At 42.3% G+C, this 19,172-nt stretch overlaps 3 protein-coding genes across 3 annotated transcripts in view; all 3 read right to left on the bottom strand.

Annotated features, from left to right (window-relative positions):
* Positions 1 to 505: 505 nt before the first annotated feature.
* yars2 (tyrosyl-tRNA synthetase 2, mitochondrial) lies at positions 506 to 7,264 on the bottom strand. The gene is made up of 6 exons (XM_004069887.4): positions 6,472 to 7,264; positions 5,330 to 5,497; positions 5,079 to 5,234; positions 4,321 to 4,491; positions 2,690 to 2,901; positions 506 to 634 (listed from the first exon to the last, which is right to left on the bottom strand). Exons 1-5 carry the CDS (start codon positions 7,236 to 7,238, stop codon positions 2,742 to 2,744), a joined length of 1,422 nt encoding a protein of 473 aa, XP_004069935.1. The 5' UTR covers positions 7,239 to 7,264; the 3' UTR covers positions 506 to 634; positions 2,690 to 2,741.
* On the bottom strand, positions 739 to 1,263 carry cdkn1bb (cyclin dependent kinase inhibitor 1Bb). The gene has a single exon (XM_078949214.1). It carries the CDS (start codon positions 1,261 to 1,263, stop codon positions 739 to 741), a length of 525 nt encoding a protein of 174 aa, XP_078805340.1.
* Positions 7,265 to 7,719: 455 nt separating the features above from the next.
* The window catches only part of pparab (peroxisome proliferator-activated receptor alpha b), a 34,799-nt gene continuing 23,346 nt past the window's right edge, over positions 7,720 to 19,172 (bottom strand). Inside the window, exons 5-7 of the mRNA XM_023955646.2 lie at positions 15,594 to 15,793; positions 11,078 to 11,531; positions 7,720 to 11,007 (exon numbers count right to left, since the gene is read on the bottom strand). Coding sequence (XP_023811414.1) covers positions 10,763 to 11,007; positions 11,078 to 11,531; positions 15,594 to 15,793 — 899 coding nt within the window. The 3' untranslated portion in view covers positions 7,720 to 10,762. The remainder of the gene's footprint in view (positions 11,008 to 11,077; positions 11,532 to 15,593; positions 15,794 to 19,172) is intronic.

Below are 19,172 nucleotides of genomic sequence, written 5' to 3'. Positions count from 1 at the left end.
ATAAATCGAAGTCAAAGTTCCGCTAATTTAACCTTGACTTTTTTTGCCACAACCTTTAAAGGTTCACACCTGACAGCTTAGAGCAGGTTTCTGTGCTCCTTCTCTCTTGTGGGTCATAGTAGACCTGCAGAACTCTCGTACTCTCCTCTGCAGCAGGGAGTGTACATGTCTGCGTGTGTTTCTGCGCGCGCGCGCTCAGAGACCTGCCCCTTCCCGTCCGCGCGGAGGCCACTGGCTGCTGACGTGTTACTACTACACTGTTGTTCAGCTTGTTGTTTACAGTTCAGCAGACGAACATCGGCCGCAAGGAGGAAAAAACTTTTTTTTTTAAAAATTCTTTATTGGCGTGTCATATAAATCCTCTTGGTTTAATAAACAGACTTCACTTTTTTGCGCTAGAATGCGTCAATACAAATAAAAAAAAAAATGATGTAAAATTTAATATCTTTTTTTTTTTTTAAATTCGAGGTTAACAGTTTTTTTTAAATTGAAGTGGTTCGCTCACCGTGTCGCCGTGCTCACGTTGGTCTCTTGGGGCTGGTCTTTCTGGGTGTGTGTTCTGCAGACTGGCTCAGGCTCGGACAGCTAACCTCCTCCGGGCTGGTGTGAGACTTCTTACTTGGGGCCGAAGGGTCTGCAAAAATAAATAAATGAGTAAAATAAACTATATATTACAGAGAGAAAAAAATGGTCGGGGTGCTCAATGTTCTCTGGGATTTTACGGCAGTTTCCCCCGCTTTACGACCCCCTCATCCCGCATACCAGTACCGCGAGCACAAAGCTGCCGCCCGGCGATCTGTTACACAGCAACGGGTCGTTTGATGCTAATGTCATACCGTGACACGCAGGTCTCTTCCTCAGCCCGCCGCACTGCTCCGTGCACTCCATCTGAGCGTCAGAGCGGCTGGGAACTGTCCCGACACAGTCATGATTCCCGTTTAGATCCACATTGTTATTCCCGGGGCAAACGCCTCGTTCTCGCCGCGGCAGGCGGGTGTAGAAACTCGGCAGGTCTCTGGCGTTCACCAGCTCCCACTCCAGCCTGCTGTTGGGCAGCGGTGTGTCAGTCGCGAAGTCGAAGCCCCACTTGGCGGAGGCAGCCTCTTCAAACTCCCGCAAATGTACATTTAAATCCCTCTTTAACTCTTCGTGGTCCACCGAGCCGAAGAGGCTCCTGCAGGCTGACGGCTTCGGGTGTTCCGACACCCGGGGCTCCGTCCTCTCCAAAGTCGGGCTCCCGCTCGAAAGTCGAACGTTAGACATGGTTAAGCCCCCCGGAAAAAAGGTAAAAATTTCAAGCAGCCGGGAGCGTCCAGTTTTCAGGCGAAAAACACACCTCAAGAAGAAAAAAGAAAAGAAAAAAAAGGTATGTCCTCCTAGTCACGGGGAAAGATCCAAAACAGGCGTGAAACGACCATGCGCACGTCGAGCTGGAGGCAAACACGGCTGCGATTTCCTGAGCCGAAGACGGCTTACGCCAATCATCCAAACGACGGGAGAACGAACCAAAGCTCGCTGTCAACGTCGCTCCGTACAGCGGGAAGCGGAGGCGAACCTCTCGGTACCCAATATGGCGATTGAGACATGTAGTGGGGATTGAGAGGGGAGGTTGACTTTGGAGGGAGGGGGAGGAGGGTTACACATGATTGACATACGGAGCCATTTAAAACCCAAGAAGCGCACTCATTGGATGGAGCTCTTTAGACCCGCCCACTTTATTTAAGGTAGACCGAATAATTGCATAAGGCATGCTGTTCTAAACATATTACTTACCTTTTTTATTTTTTTTACAAAGTAAATAAGTTCACACATTTGATGTAACTTAATGTACAAGTTTCAAAAAGTAAAATGGATTAAACATTTTAAGACATCTAAATTTGAAGAAAAAAATTGGATTGCAACCATACAAATAGTGCCAATATGTTCTAAAACACACATATTCAGTATTTATTTTAAACATTTTGGATGTACAGTAAAATTAATAAATACAATTAAAATGGAGTAAAATCCAAAACAAAACTGAAATTGTTGCATCATATTCTTTCAATGGACACTAATAAATGAACCTGTGGTCCTAAATGGAGATAAAGTCCAGTAAGAGGACCCCAAACTGAGCTGATTTAGTAAAAGCCTAATAAACATTTTAATTCTAAAAAATTTTCTTACCGTAACAAAATCTGTACATATATCGGAATTATTGACTGAAAATATTTATATATGAAGTAATAACATATAAAGATGAAAATAAATTTCTGCTATCCTAAAGTCAACTGTTTTTTTCCAGATTTATCATAAAGCTTCTTAGTTTTTACTTTTTATTCACATGCAAAAAAAAATAAACACCCCTAAATGAGAATAGAGGGCAGCTTGATGCTTAAATTGAAAGTGGCGCAGTCGTCTTTAAATAGAACCAAAAGCCTTTTGACAGAAATGATGCAATCTAATTTAGCTGTGAGCAATTATTTACTCAAAGGGTCAGAGCAGGATAGGAGGTGCAGCAGTGTTCACTCAACCACTGTCAAGCCAACAGCGCCCCCTAGAGCTTCATCTAACACACAACTCTGGAAGCACAAATCTTTTAATACCTTTAAATACTAAAGTTGTCTGTACGATTACATTTTTAACAAAGGCCACATGGACTTACAGAGTCACCATTATGAGTCCGCTACAGTCTGCTTTAGTCGCCTACCTTGCCTGTAAGTCCTTTACGGCGTACAGGCACTGCGGTGGGCGGTGCAGCCTCAAAGACCGAGCCACTTGATGATGTAGTAGTTCCTCTTGCCCACTCTGAGCAGAGTGAGTCCGTTGGACAGGACGTGGAGTTTGGGGACGAGAACCTGCTCCGGTTTGTCCGCCCGTGTGTGGTTGATCCACACGGCTCCGTCTGAAACCATCTGGTACCTGCAAGCGAACACGACGGCTCAGTCAGGATCCAAATCCCATTCATTTCAAGTGTTTTCAACCAAACCCAAAGCAGCAGGATAGAAATCTTTGTGTATTTCAACATTTAGTGGATTTGATTCCTCCGACAACATCTAGGGGAAAAAAAGGTTTGGTGGAAATGTGTGAACACAAATCTTTGCACAAACGCTGGTGTTTGTATGTAAAGAAAAAAATAATAATAAAAAGCAACTTTTTGAGACTTTCATGGTAAAGCAAATGGAAAAGTCCACAGAACAAGTTTAGCATAAACATGAATATACATATGTGCACCAAACCAATGTGATTGTTTTTGTCCCCATTTGGTAACAGATTTAATGCTTTGATCGAGTGGGAATCCAGTAGTTGGGCTACAACACATTACAGGCAATTGACTCAAGAGCTATAAAGCCAATAAAAGAGGGACACTGCTGAATTTTAAAGCTATTTTTTTATGTTACGTGTGTTTATTACAGTGACCCTGATGAGCAAATCCAATCAACAAATCAGTCAATGCAAAAACTACATTAGATGATTTGTCTTCGAGTTTCTGATCACAGTCAAAGTTCAGTGGTTGCTCAATCAACTCCACCGCAGTTTTGAGCCAAACATCCTTATGCTTTTCATCTTTAAAACTCAAACATCATCGTCCAATCGGTGATGTCCCATAGTACCTACCTTTTCAGGTTCCATATTTTGTTTCATTTTTTTAACATTTCCTTTTTATTTTTACGTTTTAGTTTGTAGAATTTGTTTTGATTTCTAAAATGTAATCCTTTTTTAGTATTTGTTGTGCTTTTTTAATTGTCATCGTGATCTTTAGTATCTTTTTCCGTTGAGTGATTTGTTGGTGGGATTTACACTTCAGGGCCACCGTAGTTTATTGATGGCATCTTCAATGTCAGCAAATTCTCTCGTTTGTGAAAGGTTGTCGTCAAAGATCCTCTTTTTGCATCAACTTTCACATCTCACTGCTTTGTGAAACTAGTTGATGTGATATTCCGCTGCAACGGGCTACACATCAGTTGTTTTTTAAAGCCTGAACTAAGGCCTCCCTGCAAACATCTTTCCTAGTTCCTCTCCTCTGTGAGAAGCGCTTCGATTTTCCACTCCACTATGTTGGCTTCTCTTTTTTGGGGACGTCTGTTTGCACCTACTCTTCTCAGGAAAATCTTTATGCACAGCTGCATGGAGGTTGTATTGAAACGTACATCCCACAGTTTAAGAAAAAAAAGTCAAACTTGTGCCACATGTGCGTCTAAAATCCACTCCGCTTTTTTTTAAAAATATGGTCCCAGACGAAGACTGTTTTCACATGACTTAACTCGTCCTGGAATCAGTAAAGTGGCTGCAAACTGAAATACTGCAGTACATTTACGACCAGGCAGTGGTAGAGCTCACCCTCTGGGACCTTCAGGGATGGCGCTGACCAGACGGCAGGCATCGATGACGGAGATGCCCGGCTCCAACAGCAGCTCATGGAAGGGAGCCTCCCTGAAGAGCTCCTGGAGCTCCTCATCGCTCATTTCCTCCAAGGCCCGCACGCTGCTATGATACAGTGCATTGGTACACCTGCAATGGAGAACACACACAGATGCAAACAATGGTGCTGCCTGTTTTCTGGAGTAAGAGTTTCTCCCCAGGGAGGCGTCCGGACTAGATGCCTGAGCCACCTCAACTGGCTCCTCTCGATGTGGAGGAGAAGCGGTTCTACTGCGAGCTTTCTGTGGTTTACAGAGTTTCTCGCCCTATCTCTAAGGAAGCGTTCAGCCACTCTACGAAGGAAGTTCATTTAAGCCGTTTGTATTCAGGACCTCTCTCTTTCAGTCATGGCCCAGAGCTCATGACCATAGGTGAGCACTGGAACGAAGATGGACCGGTAAATTGAGAGCTTTGCTTTTCGGCTCAGCTCTCTCTTAACCACAACGGACTGGTACAGCTACCGCATAACTACAGAAGCTGCTCCGATCCGTCTGTCTCACACTCCGGTCTTCCTTCACTCGTCAACAAAGATATTTAAACACCTCCACCTGGGGCAGGGACACTCCACCCACCCAGAGACTAACTTTCTCCTGCTGAGAACCATGGCCTCAGATTTAGCGGTGCCAAATGCACAAATCCATAAACCCTTAATGAAATTAGAGGGCGCTGATCCTGACCTTTTGGCGCTCTCCAGACCCTCTTTTCCATGAACCAGCTTGGTCACTTCTGCAGCCAGCCGCTTGTGTGCGAGTCGTTTACCGGGATCTTCCCTTTGCAGCTTCATCAGACTCTCCACTTCTGCCAGAGGCAGGAAGGTGAACAGCTTCAGGTACCTGCAAAACAGCGACAACAAAAAACAAAAAGAAAAGATTTTGCTTTGACCCTGAAAAGTAATCAGTAAACGCTGGCACTCCAAATGCGGACATACCCCTCCACGTTGGCGTCAGGCTGCCTGAGGAAGAACTGGTAAAGTTCAAAGGGGGAGGTCTTGTCTCTGTTCAGCCATACAGCGTTCCCTGCCGTTTTCCCCAGCTTGTCCCCCATTGAGTTGGTCACCAGCGGTATGGTAAGGCCGTACACGTCCTCACCACTCACCCTGCAGAGAAACAAGCGTTTTATTTTTAAACAAGATGTCCGACATAAAGAGTCAAAAGCTCTGCTTCAAAAAATGAAAAAAGGTATACTTGTCTAAAAAACTGACAAAGGAACTTCTCATTGTTTTTTCACACACATAAAGAGATTTTTTCCTCTAGTATTAATATAAATCTAGACTTCTTAATAGTCCCCTGCTGACTTTGACAACACTTTGAATAGGGAAAAAGTGGAAATGACCTGTTCAATTCACCTGGCTCTCTTGTTTGGCTGCACAAAACGGACATTTTCTTTGTGAATTTGAATCTTTCCCGCATGAAAAACTTATTTGCAGACAGGCATTGAAAGGGCAGCCTTTGTAAGGATAGTGGGAAAATAACTTTTTTTTGGTGGGGGGGTTTACAAATCAAACAGCCCGACTGATTTGGCAGAAGGCCCAGTAAATAGTGATGGAGTATCAATATCCATGTATTGAAATATAGATGCCCATACATCACCAATTTTGGTATTTATTGCTCTATAAAAGTACAAATTAATATTTGAGAAAATAACACTACATATGTGATATAAGTAAATAGGTAAGTTGCTCCAGGGTTTGTGCTGAAACACCCCTCCCACCCCACAGCTTAATGAGCTGCTCCATCAGTCACGTGACCAGAGAGCCCGCGAGTTGAGCGTATACATTAGCATAAACAACACTGCACGAGTACGCAATTTTGGACAAATGTTTACGTTACTTGGTCAGTTTGAATGGTATTTGTTTTTAGGATTAATAATATGCTTCAGGGAAGACAAAAAAAACACCAATAAGAAATTACCACTAATTGGTATTGAATATTTTATGCAAAAAGTAATTGGTATCGAATGTGAAAAGTGTGATATCGCCCATCACCAGCGCAGAGGGCGTTTCAACCAACATTTTCCCCGAGTTAGTACGTCTCATGGTAGAACATTCCAGATATTCGTATGAGCATTTACTTCTGGATGTACTCGTGGCCTGACATCAGGTTGCCCAGCTGGTCGGTGCCCCCCAGCTGAATTCTGCAGCCGCGGGTTTGGTTCAAGTGGTGAAAGTCGAAGGCCTGGAACACCTGGTAGGTGAACTCCGTCAGGCTCATCCCGTCCGGGCTCTTTAGCCGGGCCTGCACGCTGTGTCGGCTTAGCATGGTGCCCATCCTGAGGTGTCTCCCGGCCTCCGACAGGAACTCCACCACCCCCCAGCTCTTATACCAGCTCATGTTGTTGAGAACCGTCGCTGTTCCCAGCGTCCGGCCGCTGTCGTGGAAGTACATCTCGTGGTTGGTGAAAATCCTCTGGATGCTCTCTCTGATTGTCTGCGTGTTCGCCTCGACGCTCGTCACGGACAGCCGCTCGCGCTCGCTCGTCTTCCCGCTCGGGTCTCCGATCTGCGCCGTGGCCCCTCCGAGCACGGCGATGACGTGGTGGCCGGCGCCTCGGAAGTGCAGTAAGCCGATGATAGCGAGCAGGTTACCCACGTGGAGGCTGTCGGCGGTGGGGTCAAAGCCGCAGTAAACAGTCTGAGGAGTGGACTGCAGCAGTTGGGGAAGCCGGTCCTGGGCCGCATTTTCTGGGAAAGAGTCCTTCAAAACGCCACGTCTGTGTAACGAAAGCAGCAGCCCGCCGCCAGCGGAGGAGCTGCGGCGAAGCGGGGACCCAAAGGCCCGGAGAGCGCTGCTTCTCCGCAGAAGCCCGCGTTCGCAGACCCGCACCACGGCCGCAGCCATCTTGGAAAATGTGACCAGAACACGAAGAAGCAGCTGAATGGCGTTTCTGAGCGTGTCGGGAGGAGAGCGCCACCTGTTGCAGCGGCGTCAAAACGCAGGACTAGGAAAAAAAAGGTGTTACTGACAATTAATGCTTTTTCTGAAGGAAAGAACAAACCGACCATTTTCATCTTAATTTGTTTGAAAAACGTTAGAAATACTGTCTAGCATAAGCTCGGATCAAGTACTTAACACAAATAACAAGAAAAAAAAGCATTTTTAGCAACAAAATAATCAATTGGAATGTATTCCTCTTTTTTGCCAACATTACCACACAACTGATGAGGTTTGGGCTGTGCTTTAATATTTGATAGTAAGTAAGAACTAGTAAAAGTAAGAAATTAAAGAAGTAAGAACTTCTTTAATGGTTCTTTTATTTTCTATAAATGTTTTTGTGATCACAAAATTTGAAACTTGAGCCTTTTAAGTAATAAGAACAAAGTTTGTTTTAAAACAATTTTATTTGTAAATCCATTTAATGTCAATTCATCTTTTTGTTAATTGACTAAATACACATTCATCAAACATTTACAGTATTGTTATCAAGCCACAGTACACAGTGACATCACATCTGAAGACAATGTCCATCTCTTCTCAATATGACACTTGGGCCAATGAAACAAACTATTCTGGGGGGAAATCCAATATGTAGTCCCTATGACATCTGCCCCGTCACCAGGTAACATCATCTATCAGTTTTGGAAGAAAGACAAATACAATTATTATACGTTTCTGCTAAAATTGGTGTTTTTCTGCTGCTGGACAACACTACAACTCATTTAAGAGTTGGACAGAGAAGGAAAACCAGTACCTCTCTATGTCCTGAGCTAGCTTTAAGGAAGACGATAACATTCCCTGATACAAGTTCAAATTCCCTTTTCTGCACATCTACAGAAACACAGACATGATTCATGACAAAACTGGCATTTCTACCATCTGCTCTTATTTTTGTCTAATTTTCAACCATTAAACTTTACTTCTTTGTGAAAATGATGAATTGACTTCATCAACAGGATATGTTCAGAAATCCACAAACTCTTCCTGTCCACGGGAAGCTGCTGTGCCATTGCAAAGCTATAGGTCAAGCTAAAGACACCCACTTTGACCATGTCTGTGTAAACTTTACATCTTTTTTTATTTATTCTGGCATTTACACGAACGAAGGCACAAGTCTTTGTGGTTCCCTGCCAGGCCGATCCCGAGACATGCAAGGAGAAAAGCGTGAAGCGTTTACCCTGGTGTGACCAGAATTGATCCGTGTGTGGAGGCAGCTTGACGGTCTGTAATCTATTTGTGGCAGAACAAAAAAAATAAAATCACCCCCCCCCCAAACAAAAACAAAAAAACAACAATCTGGTGAGTTAGTGCATTATAGCAGCAAGTGAGGAGAGTAAAGCCAGACAGAAACTGTATGTTCGACGTATACAGCATCAGCTATAGCTTGTGATGTTGTGGCAAATTGAGTGCAATACAGATTATCCATTAATCTGGAGTGATGTATAGGAAAAAAAATAGATTGTTAGAGAGAAAACGGAACACTTTGGGGTGTTAAACGACAAATCCCAATGAAACGATAACTTTTGATAACGTGGAAGGGGGAGATCAATGAGAAAGTTTGAATTCTTCGACCTGAACTGCTCAGTGCAACTTTGCAGAGACTTAGTGTGTTTTTATTATTTATTTATCCCTTAATTCAGATGGTTAGTGGGAGCTCAAAACTGTGCAATTCAGAGTACCAGTTGCCTAGATACACATCCAATCTATTTACATCACACTCCTACACTGTGGATTTGAGAAGCGCCGATCAGATTTACTCAAAGATTTGATCCTATTTCACATTTAGGCCAAAGCCACATTAAAAAAAATGAGAATTTCACATGTTTGCTTCTTATTTTCATTTTCTTTTTCAGTGCATCAGACAGTTTTTTCCCCAAACTTACAGTGGCTGTGTGTAGAAAGCTTGAAAAACGTGAAAATATTTAGTCCATCGCTAAAATTACCATGGGTGTTTTTGGAACATACTGGATTATTTTCCGCTGTGACTGCAATAGTTTGGCTCCACTAAATCAAATGAAGGAAAATATAAATGTTATTTAGGGCAAAATGACCCTAAACAACTTCACTCCTGACTGACGGTGACTGTAGCTTTTCAAAACCAAACAAAAACCTCGTCCTTCTGACAGTTCTAGAAAAAGTTCCTTTCTGGCAGAGGTGCTGAGCTCGGTTGCATACGATTGGACAGGTGGACCTTTTAAAGTGGCCAGTGCACAAACCACTGGAAAGACAGAGACGCATGCAAATTTAGAAGAAACCAGGTGAAAGTCTCCATCAGGTTTATCATCGACAAATGAAAAACAAAAAACAGTGGTATGGTGGATGCTTGAGGTAATCTGGCTTGACATTGCACTTTCTGTTTCCCAGTGAGGACAGCCTCGCAGCAGATTCAACAACTTCTGTGGGGATTTGTTGGATCAGTAGCTATTCTCTCACACTTGTGTCATTCCAACTCTCCAGGACTTCTGTAGAAACACTGGGAAGAGGACGTTTAAAACAACCATTATTGCGCTCATGGAAAATTGCTGAGTCATCATTATTCAATTCAGACAGCCGAAGAAGTGTTTTGTTTTTTTCTTTTGTGCTGGGAATTTCCTAGATATTATAATTAATATAATTAAAACAATTTTAAATTGATGAACCCACAGGTTTGTACCTTTCTCTGGATTGATAAACCTTTTTATGCAGGCAAAATCTTCATCAGCTGGAGGTGATATGAGATCAAAGAAGCAGCTGATAGCAGAAATTATTGCTTTACATGATTTCTTTTACATTGCGTTAGCCCTTAAACTGGAAGAGGACACAGGAGGAGAGCCTTAAATCTGTGTCGTCTAATAAAGAGGTATTTCATGGACGTCCAGTTTAGTCAAAGACGGGTGTCAGAGTCTTCCTTCCAGAGAAAAAGAACCTCAAGCCGAAACTGCTTTTCAAAATGATTATTGCTATGAAGTTTCTGGACCAGTTTGGACGGACTTTAGTAAGGAAGGAAATCTAATCTTTTGAAGGAAAGAGATTTTTGTCCTGGTGCTGAGAACGGCTGCGGCGAAGAACACTACAGCGTGCTGCGTCGAGGTGAAAAGGCTGGCGGACTGGATTCTGAGAGCGTCTGCTTGGCTCCGAAGCAGCGGCCCTCCTGTTGCTGCCTCTGAAGTGGTTTTCGGCGCTCTGGACTTTATCCGAATATGGCTCTCTGCTCCTCCACATCCATAGAAAAGACTGCTGGAGTTGGTTTTTCTTTCCTCCTCGTCATATGGCTCAGAGACAGACGGGGCGACCCAGCTCACCTCCAGTTAGCTTGTCAGGGTTTGGTCAGACATTGCGTTCCGGCGTGTCTAAACGAGTCCAGCCAACCAGAACTCTTGCGGTGCTGGAGACTGAACTGGTCGAGCAGTGCAACCTCTTTTTTTACATTTTTTCCCCCCCTACAGTCCTCAGTACATGTCTCGGTAGATCTCCTGTAGCAGCGGGTGCAGCGACGTGTCCTCTGTCTTTTTGATCTCCTGCACCAGCTGAGCATGCTCCGTGACCAGCTGCCGGAGGTCAGCCAGTTTCTGCAGCAGCTTGGGGAACAGGAAGGCGTCGTCGGGGTGGTTGCCCAGCAGGTGGAGCCGCAGGACCTTCACGATGTTCTCCTGCATTGCATCGATGTGCGCCACATTCACCAGGCCAGGCCGGTCTAAACAAGAGGGTTCATTGTTTATAAGAATGCTGCCTTCAGGTTTGCTCTGCGAGTGCGTCAACCTCACCTCCACAGCAGATGATGGTGGCTACGAACAAAGCCAGGTCGCTGTCGTCCAGCTCCAGCGCATTAAACTTCATGGCAAACTGGAATTTGGGCTCCATCATGTCGCTGAACGGTCGGCGCAGGCTTTTCAGGAACTCCCGGGTGATGAAGCCCGAGCCGTACGCCACGAGGAGCCCATCCTTGTTCATGCTGGAGGCCAGCAGGGCAAAGAGAGCTTCGTACACGCCGTACTTCAAAAGAGTCACCTGATCGTTAAGGTCCAGGGCGGCAAAGCCCGGCACGGATTTGGCGAACTCGGTGAGCTCCGTGACGGTCTCCACCGACGTGCACTGGCAGCAGTGGAAAATACGGACTTCGGCCTCGCGGTCCTTCAGCGCGCCGGTAGAGCCCACCATCTTGGCCACCAGCGTCTGCTCTGCCCGCTGCAGCGTTTCCATGTCGTGAATGACGAAAGGCTGCGAGCAGAGAGAAAACGCCGCTTCATGAGCCAAAACTATGCAGCAAATTGACAAACAGTTTGACAGCAGCATGTTTGAAAAACACTAAACCATCAGTCATATCAGAACTTTGGAAAACGTGATGAACCACACCACAAAAAACTGGAAAAAGCCAAAAATTCTAAAACACTAAATATTTTGAATGAAATAAGCAAAAAGGAGAAAAAACACCAATGGTTTAAAAAAAGCTTTTACTAAGATTCCTTATTTTAAGACAAAAATTCCAGTCACTAAAATGTTTTTTCTTTTTTGCAATTGAAAAACTTTTCTTAATGCTTTTTTTGCAGAACAGAAAATAAGACAATTTTTCTTGAAACTTTTTACTTTTTGCAGTGCACTAATGAGCAAAAGAACTTTAACCAAAGAGGAAAAACATTCAGCTGCAGTAAAACACACTAAACAATTTGGAGCAGCTCTGGTTAAAGTCCCCACAGAGGACGGATCACAACATCGGACGAGCATCAGCTGCTGCAGCGCTTCATGCTCAGGGTGATGACGGCTGCTATAAGAGGAGGCCGGGGGAACAAGGAAAAGTATGAGGAACGTGACGCCCGGCCGGCCGCTTCATCCTGAACTTCTACGTCAGCGCAGGACCTGCCCTCTTCTGTTTGAGCGGCAGAGAAAGTGGAAGCAGACGGCGGGACATGACGCCCCCCACATGTCCTGTCCCTGGGAGACTTTGGAAGGGTGGCAAACGAGGACATTCACATTTGAAACAGTTTTATGGATTTATTGCTTTTTTAAGTATTTGGGATGCTTAAAGAACCTTGTTTTGATGATTTCTTAATTTTTTTTTTATCAATAATTATACTGATATCGACTCCAGAAGATGGAGGGGAAAGCTTTTTGCTGCCCCCACCCCTAGCTCCGCCCCTGGAAGCAACGCCAAGATGCTGTACTGATTTACAGAAGTTCAATTTAAGGCTTTTGAAGACATTTTACGAAATTAAAATGTAATTTAAGGTGGTGTGTACGAAGAAAATGAACCAAACAGCCAGAGTCTGCTGTTTTTTGATCTACATGTCGATTTAACCGCCTTCCTCCCCATTGTGCCTTCGTGCAGTCAGCTTCATAAGGGTTTTCCACAAACTGGTTTTAACCATAACAAGTCATTCAAGCTGTTTCTCCACGAATTCCCATTTTCCTGCACCGACGAGCATGAGCTAAATAGCTAACTGAGGTCGAACGATCCACGACCAGTTCACGACCTTCTGACACAAAGCATCCAGGAAAAAAATGTTTTTGTGACAATAAAAAAAACCTACAAGACTTTGATGACACTTTGATGCTTTTTAGGGCCTTATTTTAGTTCAATAAAATAAATAAGACTTTTTAAGGATCAGCACCCACCCTGAACAAAAGCATCATCAAACACATGAAAGCATTGATATTTCATTAAAAAACATACATGCACATTTTAAACAAATGCAGCTGACACAGGCTTTAAGCTTCAAATACACACTTCCAGCTCTGCCAATGTTTGTATCAGCATTAAGTAGTTAGTACTTAAAACAAAAGGCAGAACTGGAGGAAAAGTCAATGACTTTAAAACTGTGCAAAACAAGGAGAACTTAAGAGTTCATAAGCCCGTTTGCAATTTAACTTTACATTTTCCAAATGTTTTTAGGAAGCATCAAGGCTTGTAGAAACCTACATCTCCCACAGAAAGTATGACAAAGACACCAAAAGACAAGCTAGCACAACTCCTACAAATCGGTTTGCAAAACAGAGTAAAACAACAAAAAAAACCTTTAAAGATGCAGACGTGATAGAGTTAAGTCGTTCACTTATGGATTTGCTCAATTTTAACAAAAAAAGTCCAATCAGAGATTTAAAGACAAAGAACTTTTTTTATTCTTTTCCTTTGAGTTGTAGCATTTAATAAAAGATATTTCCTCAACACACAATGCTCCTGTCTCCATATCTATCATATTTTTCAATTTATGATGTTTGATTATTTTGTCTTTCAATATTTTACAAAATTTAATATGCTTTTAAGTTATTTCACATTTTCTACCCTATTCTTCAACAGAAAAATTATTTTTGTCCTATTTTTAGCAAATTAAATATTATCCTGAAATTTAGTGTTAGCCTACAAAATAAAATCTTTTCCTATAGGAACCCCTGATGATCTGTGTGGAGACCTTCTCCTGAATCTTTGGTGTACATCTGTAAGGCAGGAATAGCTGGGACAGCAAAACACACAAAAAAACCAAAATCAAACAGCCATGTTACTGTGTTACACACACATCCTTAGCCTTTGTGCTGTCTTGTGGGGTCATCTAGACCCACTAGACAGTGCGCTGAACCTTTTCTCTTCAATGATTTGTGATCTTCACTGGTGTCCATGGATTACATGAAAACTTTCCACCTTTATCCACCTTTGTCATGGTAGGGAGAACACATCAATGTAAGGGTGGGGTCATCTGGACCCCACAAGATAGGACAAGCTGCCAAGAAATCTTATGATTGTCCAAAATGTTACTGACGGTTAACAGAAGCCCTTGCAATATCTGCTCTGTACTCATTGAAACCCATTACAGTTGTCCCTTGCTATGTCATTTTTCATGGTTTCGCTAGTGTTTTTTTCTTTCTTTTTTTTAAACAGTGGATTGTGTTCTTCTCCCTGATTAGCTGCAGACCACTGTCAATCATCTCCGTACAGATGTGTTCATTTAGCCAAATTTATATAAATATTCGATAAGATATGAACAGATATTTATTTCCATTCTATAATACTGGAGAAAAGAGTGAAAATATTCATGTCTGATTGAGAAAGGTGTTTAAAGTCAGAAGTGAGAAGTTTACAGCCTTAAACAACTAAAATAATTGTAAGAAAAAAAGAGGTGATTACTTTGTGGATTTCGCCTATTGTAAATTCTTTCTGGAATTTAACCCAAATAAAAATAAAAAAAACTTTTGTTTTCTTGGACATAGTTTCTGCAGAGCAGCAGGAGTTCTTTAGAAATTCACTTCTGCGTTGTGTGCGGGACTATTGGCTCAGAGTAACCCCAGCTTCCTTTCTCGTCACCCATAACTAGGCTCACTTTTTATACGCTCTCCCTTTAGCTCCCACCCCCAACCAGACATTAGCAGTGCAACAAAAATGGGGCTATCCAGCTGTATAGAGTCAGATGTCAGCTCAGACAAGGAAAATGAAGACGTACATGAATCTTTTTGTCATCAGAATGGAGCAGAGCAGAGAGCTTGTGGCACTACGTCACAAATACAATCAAAGTCATTTTTTTGTCTGCTGCCGATTCACCACGATTTGAATAAAGAAATACTTAGAAATGCAACTTTAATCTTCATTTTCTTTATATGTCCTCCATCATTAGTAAACTGCTACAAGAACATGGTAAAAACATGATTTTTCATGGGAGTGGGTCTTAAAAGATGTCTACTGGAAAAACTGAAGAATGCTGAGCTGCATTGAGATGATTTGATCAAAAGCAACCTTTTTGATAGAACTTTGAAAAGTTTGTCACCAAGCATAACGTGGACATTAAGAACAAGTTCTTGAAGTGAAAGTGGATCAAACAAGTACAGTTCAAACCGGGTGCTTTATAGGTTTTGCAGTCATTTGCTCTGATTTCCGGATGCAGATTTTGGCCCATCTGGACCATAAATCCTGTCTTCCTTGAGCCTGATCTTGTTCTGCTGTTTTATTAAAATCAAAATAGAAAACTTTTGATGTTTTCTTCAAGCATCCAGAGTTGGAGAGCAAAGAGAAAAAGGGAAACTAGAGAAAAAAATGTTGGAATTAGAGCCTCAACCAACTCTTTGAGCCAGCAGACTTGTCGTCATCCAGCTCTTCTCTGCTGATGAAGTAAGTCCTCTCGTTGCCTGTTGAAAATTTCCCGATGGTGCAGGTCATTATCAAACGCTCAGACATTTCAGAGGGAGTCTTTCCAAATTCTAATTCGCAACACAACATGAACATGACCTTTGAGGCAGCACCTACAGTCCAACACACAAAACCCATTTCACTCACCAACCCACTACTTTTAATCAACATACAGGGGTGCTGGTCTTGCCCGTGAGAACGGTCCGAGCCTTGGCCTTGGTCATGTTGAAGTTCTTGAGGTAGGCGTCATAAATCTGCTTGGCCAGGCTTTTCTGATCAGCCAGCTGGGGATCCTCCACCTCTCGCTCACCTACCACCATCTCCGCCTTCAGCTTCAGCTTCTCCGACTGAGGCATCCTGCCGAATCGAATGGCTGTGGAGAGAGGACAGAGAAGTTTGTGGGGGGCAAAAAAACTGAAAACTGGAAGATTATTCCCTAAATACAACACATGCAGTGTAACAGATCAATCATCAGAAACATCAATCATAATAAACACACTTGAAATCTAATTTTAAAAAGAGAAACACTCTGATTTTATAGGCGACTGTCCTCCAACAAAACAAATATTAAGCGCAAGTATAAAGTGGTGTGGCAATGCAACAGACTGGCGATCTGTTCAGGGTGTTTACTGCCTTCACCCAACAGTAGCTGGGTTGATTCTAGCAGCCCTTTGAAAGGAATTCAACGAGTTCTAAAGATCCATGGATGATTAAAGTAGTGCATGAAAGTTTGTGAGTTCTAGAATTTTTATGCAAAAAATATAAATAGTTCCAGGAACAACAGACCATGATACTACCACCTTGTTTCACATATGCTATAATCACAGTTTTTAATTATTGGCTGTAGTAGATGAACTGGGTTGTGACGTCACCCATAGAAAATGAGGCAAAGTCCTTCACCATTGCTTCCTGATACGGACGCCGCCATTTTGAAACTAGTCGACGGTGATTGGTCCGAGTCGCTCTGAGTCATCGTATTTATGGCAATGGCGACAGTAGTTGCCATAAATACGATGACTAAGAGCCACTTGGACCACCATGTTGAAATGGGATGTACCATTGTGTCCGTATCAGGAAGCAATGGGACATCCTATTTTGGAACACAAGAAGGAAGGGGTTGGGCTGTCCATTACTTTTACAGTTATTGGTTTTAGTGTACTTTGCTCCTCCTACAATTGTTTGACTCCACTAGTGAACATCTCAAATTTTACTTGCATGTTTTCTAAGAATATAGTCTTTTTATTTCATAAATGTTCCTTAACATCCAGTGATCTTTTTTTGATGAATTTTTTATTTATTTCTTTATTTGGTTGCTATTTATTTCTTTAATTTGAGCTTCAATTTCTTGAGTTTATTTTAACTTTAGTCTCATTCAAAGCAGTAAAGACACTAAAGAGGGTGATTTTATTTTCATGTGGTCAAAAGGTGTCAATGTATGCTACAGCACCAGTTCTGGAAAGACTGGGATGTTTTTATAAAATCAAATAGAAACAGAGACCTTAAAATCACAAAAGACAGCATATCCTCTACAACAAAACACAATCAACAGAACAAATTGAACTCTTTTATCCTCTACATAAGCTCCTTTTAAGTCCAGTGTATCTTATGGATCACAATATTCGAAACAGGATGACAAATAGACAAAAGGAAAGTAATTTTAAAAAAGTTCAGCGGGAAGAACATTAAGGCCCGTACACACCGGGACAAATTTCGCCGGCAATTTTTGCCGACGTTTAACGCCTCGTGACTAAACAAAGGGCACCAATAAGAGTGTGCACACCGACGCGAAAAAACGCCACGCGTCAAAGCGTCAAAAAAAAACCTGCCTCGGGTTCGTTTTTTTTTTTGACGCCTCGCGTCGAAATCTATTCGACCAATGAGAATGGCGCTTTTGCACACGTGTCTGGAGCTTCTGAAGTTACAGTAAAACACAACTTGGGGGCGCTCAAACACAAAACTGCCTTGCTGAGCACACATACCAGCGAAGAAGATAGACGCCGAGTTGCATCTACACAGCCGCGAAGAAAAAATGACGGACATTCTTAAATATCCCCTTACCAAGTACCAGTTGGAGCTACTGGTGCTTGAAATATTCATGTTTTCTTTGTATTATTCTGACAAGTGCGTAAATACTTGCTCTCTTCTTCTGAGTGAAAAGCGACTTTAAGAAGCGTAAAGTTGCGCAGCGCCACCTTGTGTAAAGGAGTATTTCTGTTTACATTAAGCGCCATCTAATGTCAGGGAATGAAATTGCATGTTCGCTCGGCTCATCGTCAGCGAATATCGCCTGGGTGTGAACACAAAAGACGTGGCGAATAACGCCTGGCGAATATTCGTCCCGGTGTGTACGGGCCTTTACAGCACAACTCAGGTTCATTGATAGGCAGATCGCATGATTACCTATAAGAGCTGATTTATTGATACAGAGGGTCGCAGGAAAAGCTCTCAAATCTGTCAAACTGTAGCTTTAAATTGGATCGACAGTGTCTAACAACATAAAAAGAGAAAATTGGAGAAACTTCTATACTTAAAGGACAACTTTTACAATTTATTAGACGGCTCTCAATACCCGGAAACAAGTTCCAATACAAAAACTTAAGACGCTTTTTTAGGTTTCAGGAAATTATTAATGAAATCAGGATTTTGACTTGCAAAAACAACAAATAGAAGCTGTTTTTTCTTTACAGGAAAGGGGGCTATTTTCTCTGATGAGCTGATCCTATTTACTGATGATCACGATTAGGCTAACCTGTCTTTGACCCTACTTCACTAGTCTAACCCTTTAAGACCTAATGCAACATATGAGTCCGCCTATGCTCATGTTTAAAAGGGTGCCTAAGATCTTAATGGATTTAATAGGCACAAGCTGGTGCATACACACACACACACAGACATATACAGACATACACAAAGATCTAAACCAGAGCAGACTGAGTGGTGGTGAAACAACAGCATGGTAGCTCATTAGATTCCTGTTCACAAATTGGATAGAGATCATCAAAAAATGCCTGGGCAGGAGCCAGGTCTAATAAGACGTCTACAAGTGGCCGATGCTAAGCTCAGCATAAGTCACTTCCTAAGGAGTGGGGAGATAAGAGTGTAAAGGAGCAAATACACAAGACAAATGTGAGTGGAAAACAGTCTGTTGAACAATCTGCTTTAGACGCTGCGCTTTTAAATGGCTGAGACGTGATGAACACTAGACAAAAAAAATAGGTTACACTACCATCAATTTAGAGAAAAGGTGTTTTTTTTGCTAATACACAGTTAAAAGTTTTTAAAAAATGTAATTCCTAGTTTGTGAAAAGAGCAAGGAAGTTTCCATTATCTGCCCACATTTTTTTTGTCAATATTGTCCTCTTAGAGCTATTTTATATTTCCTGGAGCTTGGAAGGTTTAATTGATTTAATAAAATTAAACCTGCAAAAGAAAAACTGAGAAGGAAACTAAAATGTCATCAATACTTTGACAAATCCACAAAAGTTCAGCTCCTTTGTGGTTCGACAGTGACTTAGGCTTCATCAGATCAATCAGCACTAGCTTCAAATATGCCTCTGTGTGCTTTGAGGTCTCAGTTTCAATAATATGAAGGATTAATGAGCAGGAAGGAGGCTTTTCAAGAACTCATTTAACTAGAACAGGGGTTTGACGTCCGGAGCCACATGCAGCTCTTTTATCCCTCCATTGTGGCTCTTTAGCTTCAAGGAAAAATGCTATAAAATTGAACAAATATTTGTAGTTTTAGTGCATTA

Source organism: Oryzias latipes, chromosome 6, assembly GCF_053564925.1.
Source record: "Oryzias latipes strain Hd-rR chromosome 6, Olatipes_Hd-rR_3.1".
Taxonomy (NCBI): domain Eukaryota; kingdom Metazoa; phylum Chordata; class Actinopteri; order Beloniformes; family Adrianichthyidae; genus Oryzias; species Oryzias latipes.
This window is presented reverse-complemented; position numbering and strand designations above follow the sequence as displayed.